This window comes from Buceros rhinoceros, unplaced genomic scaffold (assembly GCF_000710305.1).
Source record: "Buceros rhinoceros silvestris isolate BGI_N320 unplaced genomic scaffold, ASM71030v1 scaffold8632, whole genome shotgun sequence".
NCBI lineage: Eukaryota > Metazoa > Chordata > Aves > Bucerotiformes > Bucerotidae > Buceros > Buceros rhinoceros.
Genome location: NW_010399459.1, coordinates 46203 through 60942, shown reverse-complemented (window position 1 = coordinate 60942; position 14740 = coordinate 46203). Strand labels below are relative to the sequence as shown.

Here is a 14740-nt window from a genome sequence, read left to right as displayed (position 1 = left end):
TCCAGCGGGAATGCACTCTAGCTGATACCCTGTTTGGGGTTCTTTTGAGTGTTTGGTCACGGTCTTCCCCCCCACGCCCTCCCACCCTGGGGTTGGTTTTTCTTTTTTGGCAGGGGGAGAAGGAGGGGGAAGGAAGAGAAGAGCAGATAAAAGGCATAAGGCCAAGAACATAATTGGTTGACCTCTTAGGAAGCACAGCAACTTGCTGCCTTCTCAGACAGCCCTGTGACACTTCCAAGGAAAAGCTTCTCAGTAACTGAGAAAACTGTGAAGCGTAACTCCGGCTACAGGCTCTCTTCTGCCCCCATCCCCCTCCCTTCCCCACACCATCCACTCTCTGCACCAGTTCCACCTGAGAAAAGCAGCAGTCCCCCAACAACAGAAATGGCAGGGCAGCAGCTTTAAACAGCGGGCCAGACACACAGCATCCCACTTGGAAACCACCGAGTTTCCATAGGGCAGCAAGCACGGCCAAACCACTGGAGAATCCCCAGTATTTTAACTATTCTTTGCATATAACGTCCTTTCTGTCCCAATTGCAAAGGCAATCTGGATGTCTGCAGCCAAATGAAAACAAGGAAATCTGCTGTTTACAGCAAAGCACTGCCTATGTTTTTTCTTGCTCACTAACCAATTCAGATCTCTTGTTAAGAAAAAGGTGATACGAAAACATTTCGGGTGGCAACAGCAGGGGAAAGTGTGAGCCTGCTTATCAACAGTAATATTTCATAGTGAGGAATGTGCAAATATTAAGTCGTGGCTGATACTACTAAGATAACAAATCCAGAATTAGGTCTGCAGACTTCATCAATGCACCCCATTCCCCACCCAAGTTATTTACAAGCGTTGTGGGATTCTCCAGCTGGGCTGCACACAGAAGGACTGCATCATCCTTAGTCCATGCAGAAATTTGCCCTTTGATTGTAACCATCATTTAAGGGTATGCAAACTGGAGACTGGAGGCCTTTTTTTTTTTTTATATACACATCCATCAAAATCACTCCCATGAGACAGAGGTACTAGGAGGACAGATCACTTGTCAAAGGAAATAAAACTGAACTGGGTCAAAAGAACTTCTGATTCACAGGAGATTTCTATACCATTTTCTTGCCATTTCAAAAAAGGATGCATCCAAAATTGTGGTTTATGATGAGAGAAGCCAACAGACAGAAGTTAAAGTAAAAGGAATTCAGGTGCAAATATATTTGTAGAAAATGTCAGAAGAAGGAAAAACCTGAAAAAGCAATAATTCTGATAGATGCTGAGAGCAGCATTTCACTACTGCTATAAATTCCCTCAAAGAAATTAACTCCAAAGCAGTTCAGCAAAGGATATGATGGCAAAAATCAGAAACAGAATTTGGCTCTGACTCTTGGGCTGCTACCAGCCTCTTTTAAAATATGTATTTTTATTATTCTAGACATAAGTACACGTAGTTCTTCACAGCAAAGGCTGCCATGAGCCTGAACATGATAACTAACCAGAAGTGCTCAGTTTGAACTATCTACGAAAGATATTCAAGAACTACTTTCGTACAGTTGGGTTAAAAGTATTTAAGAAAGAATATTGATCATCTGGTGACTGATCCAAAGAGGATGCACGTATTTAGACCAGCATAATGAAGAAAATTTAGAAGGAGAAAGGCAATGCCTAACAACACAGTGAACAAAACCCACGCACATGGTACACTGAACAAGCCACAATCCTGCTCTTGTAGGAGGACACAGAAATGCTAGAGAAGAGTTTTCAAAACTATGAATGAGGATTTTAATAAAATTTTACACCACTATTGCTTTGGGAGTCCTAGGACAGGAAAGGTCATATTCAGCACTGTGCTGAACTTCACATCTGCACTGCACAAGTCTGTGGGAAGATACTGGGGTTCCCATCTCTGTCACTGCTCTAGTATTTGATGGGTAGCAGCAAGCATGGGAAAAAACATGAATTCTCCACAAGAGAATCCCTGTGTAGTGAATGACTTACAGGACTTAAAAATCAAATACACAGATTGACTGAAATTCATTTTACAACTAACCAGAAGACTAAAAGAGCTGCTTTAGTCAATATTGAGTCAATATTGAACACATTGTAAGTTTAGCTCTACAACAAAGAGAAGGCGGTGGTGAGGTTTATTTTATCTTAGCCATTGCGCCATGGCACCATCAGGGAAGCATCTGCAAATGAAGGGTCAGGGCTATGACCCTGCTTATAGGAACCTACTTTTTTTCCTGCAAAGCAGGGACTAAGGGAGATGTGAGCCATATCATTCTTTTCTACTTGTTCCCAAATACACCCATGTCAAATGTCCGGAAGACGTATAGATAAATGAATCACTGGAACAGCAAGTTGTTCAAGAAGTGGAATTCCCCACAGACCTATGACTCTTGCCAGTTTCCACAAGCATTTTATCTGCTTAGGGACAGTAGAGTTTTAATCACGTTGCCTTTTGCTTCTCTTTAATGCTCCTGTAACCTCAGAAATCGATGCATCTTTTTTGCCTTTGAAACAAGGCGGAGTGAACAGATCACCGATTGTTCTCCATTTAGTTCTGCTGTATTTGGTGAGCATGATTGGCAAGGTTTCTCTGGACCAGAATGCAAAACACTCTAGAAAGTTGTAAGGAGAAAAAAAAACACAAGTTGAAAGTTGGGGAAAGAAGTTGCTCCTCTAGTAAACAAAAATCTGAGGTGACCAGCTATAACAGCACATTCAAATGGGTGGTTTGCAGTGACAGCATGGCACGTGAGTTGAAATCAGAAAATTGCCTGAAGTCAACTTTATGTCAGACAAAAAAAAAACCAACAAAAACCCGCACACCTTATTGCAACACTAAGCTCTTAGAAGGATTACTCCACTGTGATTACCTTGACCATAATGTGCATCTAAAGCCAAACACCCAATTACAGAGCAATACCTTATAATTAGAGCTGAGATTTGATGAAGGCATGTAAGGATAACTCAGACAGTGATCCTTTCACAAAAAGCAACAGCAAATGGAAATATCACCATTATTTTCTACCTAGAGTAACCGTTATTTATCAGAGTAGCAGTGTGGTCAGCGTATTGCAGTCCAGAATCTCCACAGCAGAATCAACCGTCTTGCAGCAAATGGCTAAGAACCACAAATTTAGCAAACGGTTTTCTTTATATCCTGTGTACAGGCAGAAGCGAAAAGCAGTCCACCTCAGAGTCCTAACTTTCAGTCCCCTGCCCCAGACTCACTAGAGGCTCAGGTCACCATAGAAGAGCAGGACGTGCTGCACCACAGTTTGCATCAAAAACAGTAATGAGGCATAATGGGGAAATTAAAGCAAGTGCAAAATCTGCTGAATCCTTCAGGATTGGTGCAGTGTTACTAGCATAGCTCGCACTGAGACAACACACTGAGTATTCATTTGGAAGAGTTTACAATACAGAACAGCAGTAACTAAGTGATTACAAACTGCTAACACACATTTCAAAGAAAGAACCTAGCACTGTGTCAGAACAACAAGTTTCCTTTCTATGACAACGTAACAAGTCCAAGGAATACGGAGGCAGCAATGCATGTAACATCTGGACTTCAGCAAGGCTTCTGACAGCATCTGACGTGCTACTTCCACATGCAATTTAGAAGAAAATAGGCATTCAGAACTAGCTTACCATGGCATATACAACTCATGTATGTATACAACACACTCAAAATTGATCACTGTCAAACTGGAACATGTATCAAGGGATACCTTCAAGAGTTTGTCCAGAGGCCAACAGTATTCAACAGTGTTATTGATTACCTACATCATGCAACATATGGCTTTGTTATTAAAGATCACATTACTGTGCAGGGAGTCACAACCCTATTATACTATTAAAAGATAAATCAAAATAGTCACAAAAAATTTGGAGGAAACACACAGAGCGGGTTTCTTTTATTTGTTTTAATAAAGACAAATGTAATGTACTCTTTGATAGGAATCCTCATCTACACAAGATGGAAAAATTATTTACTTGCCAAAGTTCTGCAGAACGCAGTCTGGAGCAATGTGTCAGAAAACAAATATGCATCAACAATACATTTAAATGGCAAGTTTCAAAGGTTGTGAAACAGGTCTTCAAAACAAGAGTATCTTTGGTAGAACTGGGGAAGCTATTCTCCCCCTCTTGTCAGCCCTGACACAGCCCGAGTTGGAATCTTTTGTCCAGTTTCAGGCATCACATTTCTAGAAAGAGACGGAGAAACTGGACAGAGTCCAGGGAAGGGAAGGAGGAGAAAAAAAAAAAAAAAGACTGGAGGTCTAGAAAACATGACATACAAGAAAAGATTGAAAGAACTGGGTTTGTTTAGTCTGAAGAAAAAGAAGACTAAAAAGAGACATGATAACAGTCTTCAAATACGTAAAAGATTGCTACAGGAAAGAAAAACTACTTTACTCGTATACTCCAGATAGAACTAGAAACAACAAGCTAAGAGAGCGAAGTATGTTTTTTCTAATGTTTAACTGACAGAAAAAATTAAGCATTTGAAAGATTGCCACTAGGGGCTGTGGAATCATTAAAGCTTTTTAAGGACAAACATGCCTGGAACCATCCAGGTATAAAAGGTTTTCACAGGACTGCTCAATGGACCACATGACTTCAAGGTCTTATTCAACAGACTTTGATTCTGTGTTGTAGGCATAAAACTCAATTCCTTTACTGCTATGTGTGACCACCCATTGAGTTTACAATGACTAGCCTCTTGATCCTAACAGAAAATATTCTTTCTAGGAAGACAGTAAATACTCTGTAGAAAAGGCAAGAACCACTGACATTCCCCCAAACTGTCTTTTCCAAACCACAATACAACAGAAGACAAGCATTGCCACTCATTACAGATGAGGAACAAGCTGCAGAACTGAACCAGGAACGTGATGTGTTTCCGGTTTTGGTGTAGTTTACTTATAAATGTGGTTTTCCACTTGTATGTAAGATTTACTCTGTGAGGTCTGGCAAGAAAAGATGTAAGAAATGTTAAAAAGGAGAGACGATGAAAGTGAAGGCCAAAAAAACCAGTGACATCACCTACTAAACTAAGTGCAACAAGTCTTATGAGGCAAATGTAGCTTGATAACTAGTTAATATGAGTTTCAGTCATTCTGAATATTGCCAAGCAATAAATTTACCAGCCAATATATTCATCAGTGCAAATTACTGTAGAAGGTGACCACTGCTCCTCTCCCGATGCCAAGCTTCCACAACTACACCCAGAATCAACAACGCTCTTTCTGCTGAAAAGCTGCTGCTAAGGTGCTTTGCATTTGTGAGGTCCTCAGCTTGTGGAAATTGCTTCCTCATCCCATAAAGAATAGGCTACAGATGCTAGTCCACAGGGTATTGTGTGAGACATCTTTCCCATCTGTCTTCAGAGGACAGGAGAAAATGATTACAAAGCTGAAAGTCAGGGGACCAGACAGATGCCCTTCAAATGTTACCTACACTGACAAATAGGGTTATGCAAAAGAAAGACAATTTTATGTATCACAGGTTTCCCAGACAGGAATATTTAACAGAAGTGTGGTTGAAAGTGGTAGTTTGGTATTTCTTAATGTTTTCTTAAAATAATTAACTCAAATTATACCTTAGCTAGGATCCTAGAGGCTGTAAAGAACCTAAAAGGGGCATTATTAATAGTCCAAATGTCTTGCTCAAAGCAACTTCCAGCAATGTGAAATTTCTCTAATAGAAAACTTACAACAAACTTCCATGGTGCTTTGCAACTAGATAAAAATCCATGCCCTCTCTCTACAGTTCAGTCAATAATGTAGTTTGGGTTTGAGGTTATGCCTTATTTTGCCTCTTCCTGCATTTCTAGACAAAACTACTCCCTTTACTCCATTACTTTTTTTTTTTTTTTTTTTTTTTTTTTTTTTTTTTTTTTTTTTTTTACTGCTGTCAAAATGAGCAATTTGGGTTTTGTCTCGTTTTTAGAGTAAGTAGCCGCTGTAATGGAAAGCATGGGCATAGTAGCCCGCTCTCCTTTAACTTTGGGTGTGTCACTGAATACAGCATTCAAACAGGTATGTCAAAAAGGACCAAGAAGTGGAAACAGAAGACCAGTGTTGGCGAAAACAAACACAACATCTCACTCCCACTGTAGAATGACAGATGAGAAGACAAGAGTCATGCATCACCTAAGGAGCAGGGACAGCTCTTCATGGGCAAGCAGATGGGAACAGAGCACACTGGTGATCATCTGGGCCAGGGTGCAGAATTTGTCACAGAGGAAAATGGAGGTGATTTCAACAGGCAAGTTTGACGAGTTGTTGTGAACATTCAGAATAAATCTGCTCTCTTACAGCACACTAGATGAGAGACATTACTCCTCTCACCCCCATCCCTCTGAGCCCAAGAAGGTTTACCAATATTTGGATGCTTTAGAAGTCTGCAGATTCGAGCTTCACGTTCCAGTTTCTGGTGATCTGAAAGAGAAAAAGAAACAAGGGGTCAAGCACCACAGCTCTGAACTAAGCTCTTGTTCACATTCAACAGAGAAAGGAGTGCAGTGACCCAGCAGACATCCAGAAGGCTGAGAATTGCTGGAACACAACTGTCTCCCCAAATCTCACAGCTGTTTCAGGTGAGGGCTACACAGCCGAGGCTGTGGAAGCACCTCTGCTTCTGCTACAGAGCTAGCACTAAACAGACAATACCCTCCTTGGATTCAAAGTAAGTAGCAGCAAAGTCACCATTCTTCCATCAGCCTCACAAGCATGCAAAGTCACTTCCAGTGACACTCCTTTTGAGACTTACTCTCTTCTCCAAGGCTGGAGAAGAGGAAAAAAAGCCTCTGAATAAATAGCCCACATGAAATGGGAAAAGGACCTGCTTCCACTGCAGAGAAACACTGGAGGAGCTAGGCAGAAGAGAAGGGAGAAATACACAGCTCCTGCTAGTGCACAGCCATCACATGAAGTAGGGAACTCTGCCAGCTCCAGTGAACTGTAAAAGTAACCACACTTCAGTACTCATGGACGGATTCGCTGGTGAAATGCTGATCAAGCACATCAAGATCTCCAGGCGAGAAGTTCTGCCCAAATGCTAAGTATGCTTATTCCAGCCCAAAGGCAACATTGGTTTCAGCATGACTGTCATCTGGATTAAAGAAAAATACAATCAAGGAGAGTAAAAATGCTTTCTCCTCCCTAGAAATGTAACGTATGTGAGTGCAAGGAAAGGAGAAGGAGATAGAGCAATTCTGCCCATCTCAGCCAAGAACCATGGAGCCTTTTAGCCCCTGAGGCTCAGACAGTAGCTTTTTTCACTACGGCAAGGACTGAGTCCTGAACTTTCACTACAAAGCCCCCGTCCTCTCAAGTAAAATGCTCACATTGCAGTTTCACTGAAAGGATCCGAGGGAGGCAAATCTTTAAGGCAGCCCTGGCAACTGCTAAACTCTAGACTTTGGGGGACGTAGATGCCCGGAAAAAGACAAGAAGCAAGGACTACCTTTCCTCCCCAGTACAGTACAGTCATCAAAAGAACATAGCAAGTGGAAGGAGCAGCCCCTGCCTGCTCTTGACACTTCTTCTGTAGCAGATCTTCAGCACACAGGCTTGAAAACAACAGCTTCTCTGCACCCCCTGTGAAACACAAGTCTTCTCCACAGGAGCAAGCAGGACCCTTGGCTGGTTGGACTATGCCACAGATCACTGGTAGGAGTCCAGCATCCTCTGATTTATAGAAAACCCACTAGAGACCCACTTCAACAAAGCCACGCTGCCCTGCCTGAGAACTGCCTGTGCAACGACATGGGCTTTGCCCAGTCTTCCCTTCCTGTGGTAAACGAAGGCTTTGGGCAACTGTTCTCTTCCCCATGAGAAGATGACAGAGACTGAGCCAGATCTCAGCTCGGAACACTTTTCTCTCCCAGGCTGAGAATAGCAGTTCAGGACACTGCAGTATTTCTCTCTTCTTTCCCACTGCTGAACTGTAGAAAATGTCCCAATTAATACTTTATAGGGCTCAGATGTGCTTACATTCTCATCTGCTACTGTTCAGGGATGGGGGAAGGTAAATTACTCCTTTCATCTTTCCTTCCTTCTCAAACCTGAAAATTATTGTTGTTGTTGCATATATTTTACAGTTCTATGCCAGAACCACTCTCCAATAAAGTAGCAGGCAGCAAGAAAGCCTGGAAAGCTTCCATGCTCGCAAGGTCTTGGTGCAGTGCAAGCGCTTTCTTACCTGCATTGCTGGGGAGGGGTGGGGGTGCCTTGGCTTCTCTTTTAGCAGCAACTCTCATAAATGATGCTTTGCAAAACACATTTGCAAGGTAACAGACCATGCTGCATACTCTGCACTTGGGCCAGACTCTCACAGTTGGACAACAGTTTAAGATAAACTATCCACAGCCCACTTGCACGCCTAGGTCTTGCAAATTCCCCACTTACCCTCCCAGCTCCACTTGGAACTCTTACAGACAGGGGATCCTTCATCCACACAGATCACATTGCTCTCGTGTGCAGTTACACTTGCTGAGAATCTGTTCCCAAGTACAAGGACAGGGAAGCAGACAGCAAAAACAGCTGAGCAAAAGGGGAAGGAGAGGTAAGAGCTCACCACGTGCTACTCAGCCACTGAGCCCTGACAGCCAGGACAGACAGCTGACAGGAGCAAGGCTCAGACAAAATGACATAACCATCAAAATGCCATGGGAGATGTAAATCAAGAGCAATTGCTCTCCTGAAATCCTACACCATCATGCAGAGGGAGAAGAGCGGGCAGGGCAGCTAGTGATCATGGGCAGCAGCCACACCAGAACTTGTGACAAGAGGTCATCACCCCACACCCCATCCCTCCAGCACCACACAGCCTGGCCAGAGACCAGATGAGAAGTACAGCGCTCCGGTCACAAGGTACAGGAAACTATTTCTGGTCAGGGGGAAAGCATACCACCGTCTTCTGTCTCCAGGACAACAAAACAGGCAAACTCAAGCACAACTCACAGAGAGAAAGCACACTCCAGCCCCAGGAGCACCAGACTGCTGCCACCAGCCATCACAACTGAGAGCAGCAAAAGGTCAGGTTGGGCAGGTTTCCTGCAGCAGGTCCTAGAGAATTACAGACCCCATTCTGCAAGATCGCCCATCCTGTTGCAGGCAGCACCAGAACACAGCCCAACCTGTGGCTTGATCTGATCCCTAAAGAAAGCCCCCTTCTTAAAATCTTTCTTCATCACCTGGTGGCCTTCAGCACTGTGTAGGCATTTGACTCTCGTTGCAGAGATCTGTGGGCAGAGTCAATTTGGTACTTGTGGGGAAGAATCCAATACCTAAATGCATAAGGAATAAACACCGAGATGCAATTTTTCTACCTTTCTCTGGTCTAACAATGGTTACTCTCAGTAAAAGACAGAAGTCCAGCAAAGCAGTCAAAGGCTGGGCTTTAACATCACTCTTACACAGGGTCTTGCTGAACCTTAAAAACACGAAGTATTCTTAACTGTATTAGAATAATGATGAAAAGATTACATGAGTTCAGATCGCTGCCTTACCAAAAGCTTGCAAGGCAAGTAATTTCCCTTCCCTCTGCCCAAAAGATCAAACCTGTTTCTGCAAGCCATTAGGCCTGTTTCCCACCTTTCACAAATTATGAAATTCAACCAGCAATTTCTATAACTTGCTTAAAAACAGTACATCCTTCGGAAAATGTAACGGTTCACATTCAAGACTTCAAGTGATAAATGAAGCCATGCACCCACAGAAGTTACTCCAAATGTTAGATATCCTTCCTGTTAAAATTTAACATCGCTGTTCCAAGTCTGAATTCACCTACCTCCTGCTTCCAAATATTGGATTTCATTAAGCTCTTTTCCTGCTATGTTACAGAACTGTCTTGCCCTGAACAATAGCTGATGCTTAAAACTTAAGTACAGGATATTACAAAACACTCATCTAATATTAATTTACTCTTTTCCAGCCAAAAAGGGGAATCTTGCTATTTGGACAACTCTCCTATCTATGATCTGAAGTAATAAGTATCTACAGGGACAGAAAAGTACAGTCCTCACAGCTCTTTAGTAGCAAAATTTATAAAGTAAAAGCTCAAAGGGAGGGTGCTTAAAAATCGCAGGAGAAAATTTCCTTGTGTTTGATACACAAACTAAAGTGAGAATATCTAGTTCTCTTTAGTAGTCCTTTCTGATTTCTGCACCTTAGTTCAGCATGAATCTACATTTATCCCAAATACTTTAAACATTATTGCTCTGCAAATACTGTGCTAAGTGTCATTCTAGTAATATTAGTATTAGTAACCAATACAAGTGAGGTCATTGATGACTGGACATTGGGGGCAGCCTGAGCCAGTGAACATGCACTGGTGGAGTTCACAGCCCTGAGGCATACAGGCCAGGTGAAGAGTAAAGTCTAGGGGAAGAGTAAAGCAGAGGACCGTGAATTTTAGGAAAGCAAACTTCCAAATCTTCAAGAAGTTAGTCAATAGGACACCCTGGAAAACAGCCCTCAGGGACACTGGCACAGGTAGCCCAGAGAGGTGGTAGATGACCCATCCCTGGAAACATTCCAGGTCAGGTTGGTCATTGATGACTGGACATTGGGGGCAGCCTGAGCCAGTGAACATGCACTGGTGGAGTTCACAGCCCTGAGGCATACAGGCCAGGTGAAGAGTAAAGTCTAGGGGAAGAGTAAAGCAGAGGACCGTGAATTTTAGGAAAGCAAACTTCCAAATCTTCAAGGAGTTAGTCAATAGGACACCCTGGAAAACAGCCCTCAGGGACACTGGCACAGGTAGCCCAGAGAGGTGGTAGATGACCCATCCCTGGAAACATTCCAGGTCAGGTTGGACGGGGCTCTGAGCAACCTGATCTAGTTAAAGGTGACCCTGCTCACTGCAGGTTGGGGGTGGACTAGATGACTATTAACCATTCTATGATTCTATAATACAGGGTTTCTTCAGAATATACCTGATAAGAAACTGCCTCTTCAGAGAACTGGGATTTCTCTGGGTTAGGTTTTGATTTTCTCAGGATTTACTTTAATAGAAAACAAGAATGATTGTGTTAGCATCATTTGTGAGAGTAACGACATGCAAAAGTGAAAGTGAAGTGCTTCATTTTATAAAAACATGCAGTCCATTCACTGGGACGAGACTTCTTGTGCACAATGGATGGACGGAAGTGGCTGTGCACAATTAACAGTGTCACAGCCGAGCAGGTTAAAACAAAACCAACCCTGACTGCGTACAGAAGACAGCAGACCAAAACCATAATAGTTTGGCCTGTATATCCTAAATGCATCAAACTTCCTCAGATAAACAGGATAACTTGAAGTAAAAGAAAGGTGTACTCAATAGAAATAAAAAAAACAAATCGCAGACAGCTTTACTTCACAAAAACCTGGCAACTCTCCAGCAGGGTGGGGAACATGACCCGTTTTATACTGATGCACATTTCTTACTCTCTTGTAAGAAAATCCTTCCATTGTCTGGCCACTTCAGTCTGTTACCCCAAAGATGCAGTGGCAGCAATGGATGAATACCATGAGACACACAACTTCTGGGCTCCATTCTTCTCTAGGGAATCAGTTTCTGGTGTTCTACTTTATCCACCTATACACATGGTTGCTTCTCAGGAGGTTTTTTTCCTCACCAGCTCTTTCTCCTCCAAGGGTACCCAAGGCCTGGAGGAGAACATTTTCAGACACAGACAGGGCACAGGATGTATACAAATCCCAGCAGTCTAGAGCTGTCAAGTGAGAACATTTACATAACAACAACAAAAAGATTAAGAAAAAGGTCACTGTACGCAATCAGCCTGTCAGGAAGCTGTGCTAAGGAGAGGAGCTGCCAGGGGAGCACAGGGAGACCTGCCTGCATGGAGCTGAGGTATGCTTGCAAAAGACAGAGTCTGCAGAAAGACATCTGCATCAAACCCAAAAAGGAGATCAGTCCCAAACAAGTGGGGTGAGGGCTGAACTTGAGCCAGGGATCAGGAGAAGATGGTTAGGTGTCAGGTGCCAACACTGCCAGCAGGCACAGGCAGCACAGCACAAAACCCTCCCAAGCTTTGGACATAGTTACAATGCTCTGACTGACTCCCGCTCCTGAGAGATGCAGAGAGGGGTTTTGTTTCAGCTGCAGGCAGTGGTCACAGAAACATGCTTTCCAGTCAGTCTTGCCACAAAGTCCTTGAAGGACCAGTGACGGGAGAGGTTGAAAGATGTGCCCTTTGAGCCCCCTTCTCTCCACCTGCCCAAGGAACACTGACATTTATTGCTCTGGGAACAAATGTCAGCAAAACCACGCCTATTTCAGTTAGTTCCTGCTCCTGGCAAGCAGAAGAATATGACAGCATTAAAAACCAATTGAAAGAGTGGACAAAACAGTTATTGAAACAAATCAAACCAAGATTCACAGGTGAAGGTGATTAATCTCATACCTACCAGAAGTTAGGTGGAAAAAGTTAATTCTACCATACTTTCTTCAAAAAGCTTTAGAAACACCATTTTGAAATGGTTCCACGTGAAAAGGAGCACACCCACGGCAGCGTTTACTGGCTTACTGTACAAAACTGCAGCTCTGCTGAGGTCCTGTGGCTAAAGCTTGCTCTTTATTTAGTACACCTGCCTTAAAAAGAAAGGGGAAAAAAAGCAGGGGGTGGGGGGCATTTCTTTGCCGCCTAAAAATTTAGCCAGCCCAATGGGAAGGCAGATTCTTTCCTAAATGTAATTAAAAAGAAGCAGCAATGAAACTAACACTTAGTTGTGAATCATCTCTGTTTGATGAGAAACTGGTCATAAAAAAAAAAAAAAAACCTTTCTCCTCCCTTTACCAATACATAATCTTCCTGCTCTCAACTGGAATACACAAATCTAGCTGCTCAGTACTACAGTACACCTGCCTTCAACTTGCACTAGGACCATGCTCTATCACTGCTGTTAAAGGAGGCTCGAAGCTATTATTCCTGTGGGAACACATTCTAGATTACATTTCTGAGAATGGGAAGAGTCCGGAAGAGGAATCAAACCCAACAGTAAATTCAGTTTGATTGCTGTCAGCATGCCAATTCTGGGAGATAGTCAATTGGTGCCAGCTGCTAAGATACTATTTGAGTTTCTTCAAGACAGAAGTCAAATTTGCATCAAATACATTTTTTTAGTGTGAGACTAGGTCTGAGCCTTCAGGTTCCTTTCTGCTTTTCTTTGCTTGTTTAATTTAAACTTCCTCTCTGACACATTCCCAGCAAAAGATATCTAGCTCCCTCATCCAGCACTTCAAGCCATAGACTTTACCCCATATTCTCTTATTTTTACAACAAGACTGCGATACAGAACAGCTGAGATCTCTCAGCATTTGCAGTAGGGTGGCTCAGGACAGTATGCCGTTCCACACCACCACTTTAAACATGAATACCAGCAAGTCTCAGATCACCACCATTCCCCCTTCTGCAGAAGTTAGTAGAAACAAACAAACAAAAAAATCATCCTAGGCCTTAAGAATGACAGAGGTCCCAGTAGATTCAGTATATCCTTTATGACAAGGGCTAACAGCAGATGCCTAAAGAAAATAAGCGTGTAACACCACTTCCCAAACACACTCCCTCCCTCCAGCTATTTGCAGTTCAGGACTTTGACATTTCCATTTCAGGGTTTCTACATTGGTATTTCAAAGACCAGCCAAAATTAATAAATCTGTGAGGGCATACTACCTCCATTACAGGCAACGGTTTTAAAAGCCAAAGTCTCTTTTCTATCCTCCCAGAGCAGTGTGACACCAGTGTCACTGAGGGCAGAGCAGTACCCATCCCCTACCACCACACCAGTACCTCTGCTGCAGCAACTGTGCAAAATTCATCAAGTTACCAAGGGGAAGACAGAGCTGGAGCGAGCAAGTGAAGATGAAAGAGCAAAGCTCACCCCTGAAAGCTAGAGAAGCCAGATGGTGGTGAAATCCGCTTTGCTCGCCTTCAGCTACTGACAAAGGAGGAGGTTCAAGTTCCAATAGGACAAGATAAACGAACACAAGATTTCTTTCAAGAAATGCCATCGGATGAGCTTTTTGACAAACCTCTTCCTCTAGCAAAACCACTAATATTATTACCTTGTAACAGCCTTTCCCCACACTCTCCCAACCTTCAGAAACAAACAACCCCACACATAGAAGCGTAATACTACCCCTAAAAGCACACACACACACACAGATCTTAAAGACGGTCAGAAAGCTCACCCAGTTGGTAACAAGCTGTGTTTCCACACACTAGCATCTGTGAACCCCTTGGTATTACTGTACTGGAAAAAAAAACCCAAACAAAATAGAAGGAACAAACTACACAAACTTAGAACAGAGTTACCACTTTTTTGTTCAAGTAATAGAGGAATCAGACTATTAACACCACAGAGTAGAAATCAAGACGGTTTAAGTAATTATATTTGCATCTCTGACAAGCACTCTGAAGAGTGAGCCAGAGAAATTTATTCTCTTTTCCGGTATTTCATTACCTTGCACTTACTTTGCAAAGGTAATGTAACTGCAGGCAGGTATGAACAGGTGTGTAACAGTGGCAAAAGGAAAGAGGGTATTAAAAATACCTAAAAGAGATGCATCTTTTAAAAAAAGCCATAATGTGCACCTTTGCCCCTGCAGTTCTTATGATCGGTGTCATTCAAAGCTGCCTTTTCACATGCATATTTTTCAGTTTAACAACTTGTCCAATATTTTTCTTTGGGTAATCCAGGAGGTGGACCTGGTAAGAGAAGGAGAATTCCTG

The 14740-nt window shown here is 42.8% G+C and overlaps 1 protein-coding gene across 1 annotated transcript in view; it reads right to left on the bottom strand.

Moving 5' to 3' along the window:
- The window catches only part of CAMK2D (calcium/calmodulin-dependent protein kinase II delta), a gene marked incomplete at its 3' end in the record, with an annotated part of 92643 nt that overhangs the window by 32025 nt on the left and 45878 nt on the right, over positions 1–14740 (bottom strand). The window contains exon 3 of the mRNA XM_010131475.1: positions 6378–6437. Within this exon, the coding sequence (XP_010129777.1) occupies positions 6378–6437 (60 nt within the window). The remainder of the gene's footprint in view (positions 1–6377; positions 6438–14740) is intronic.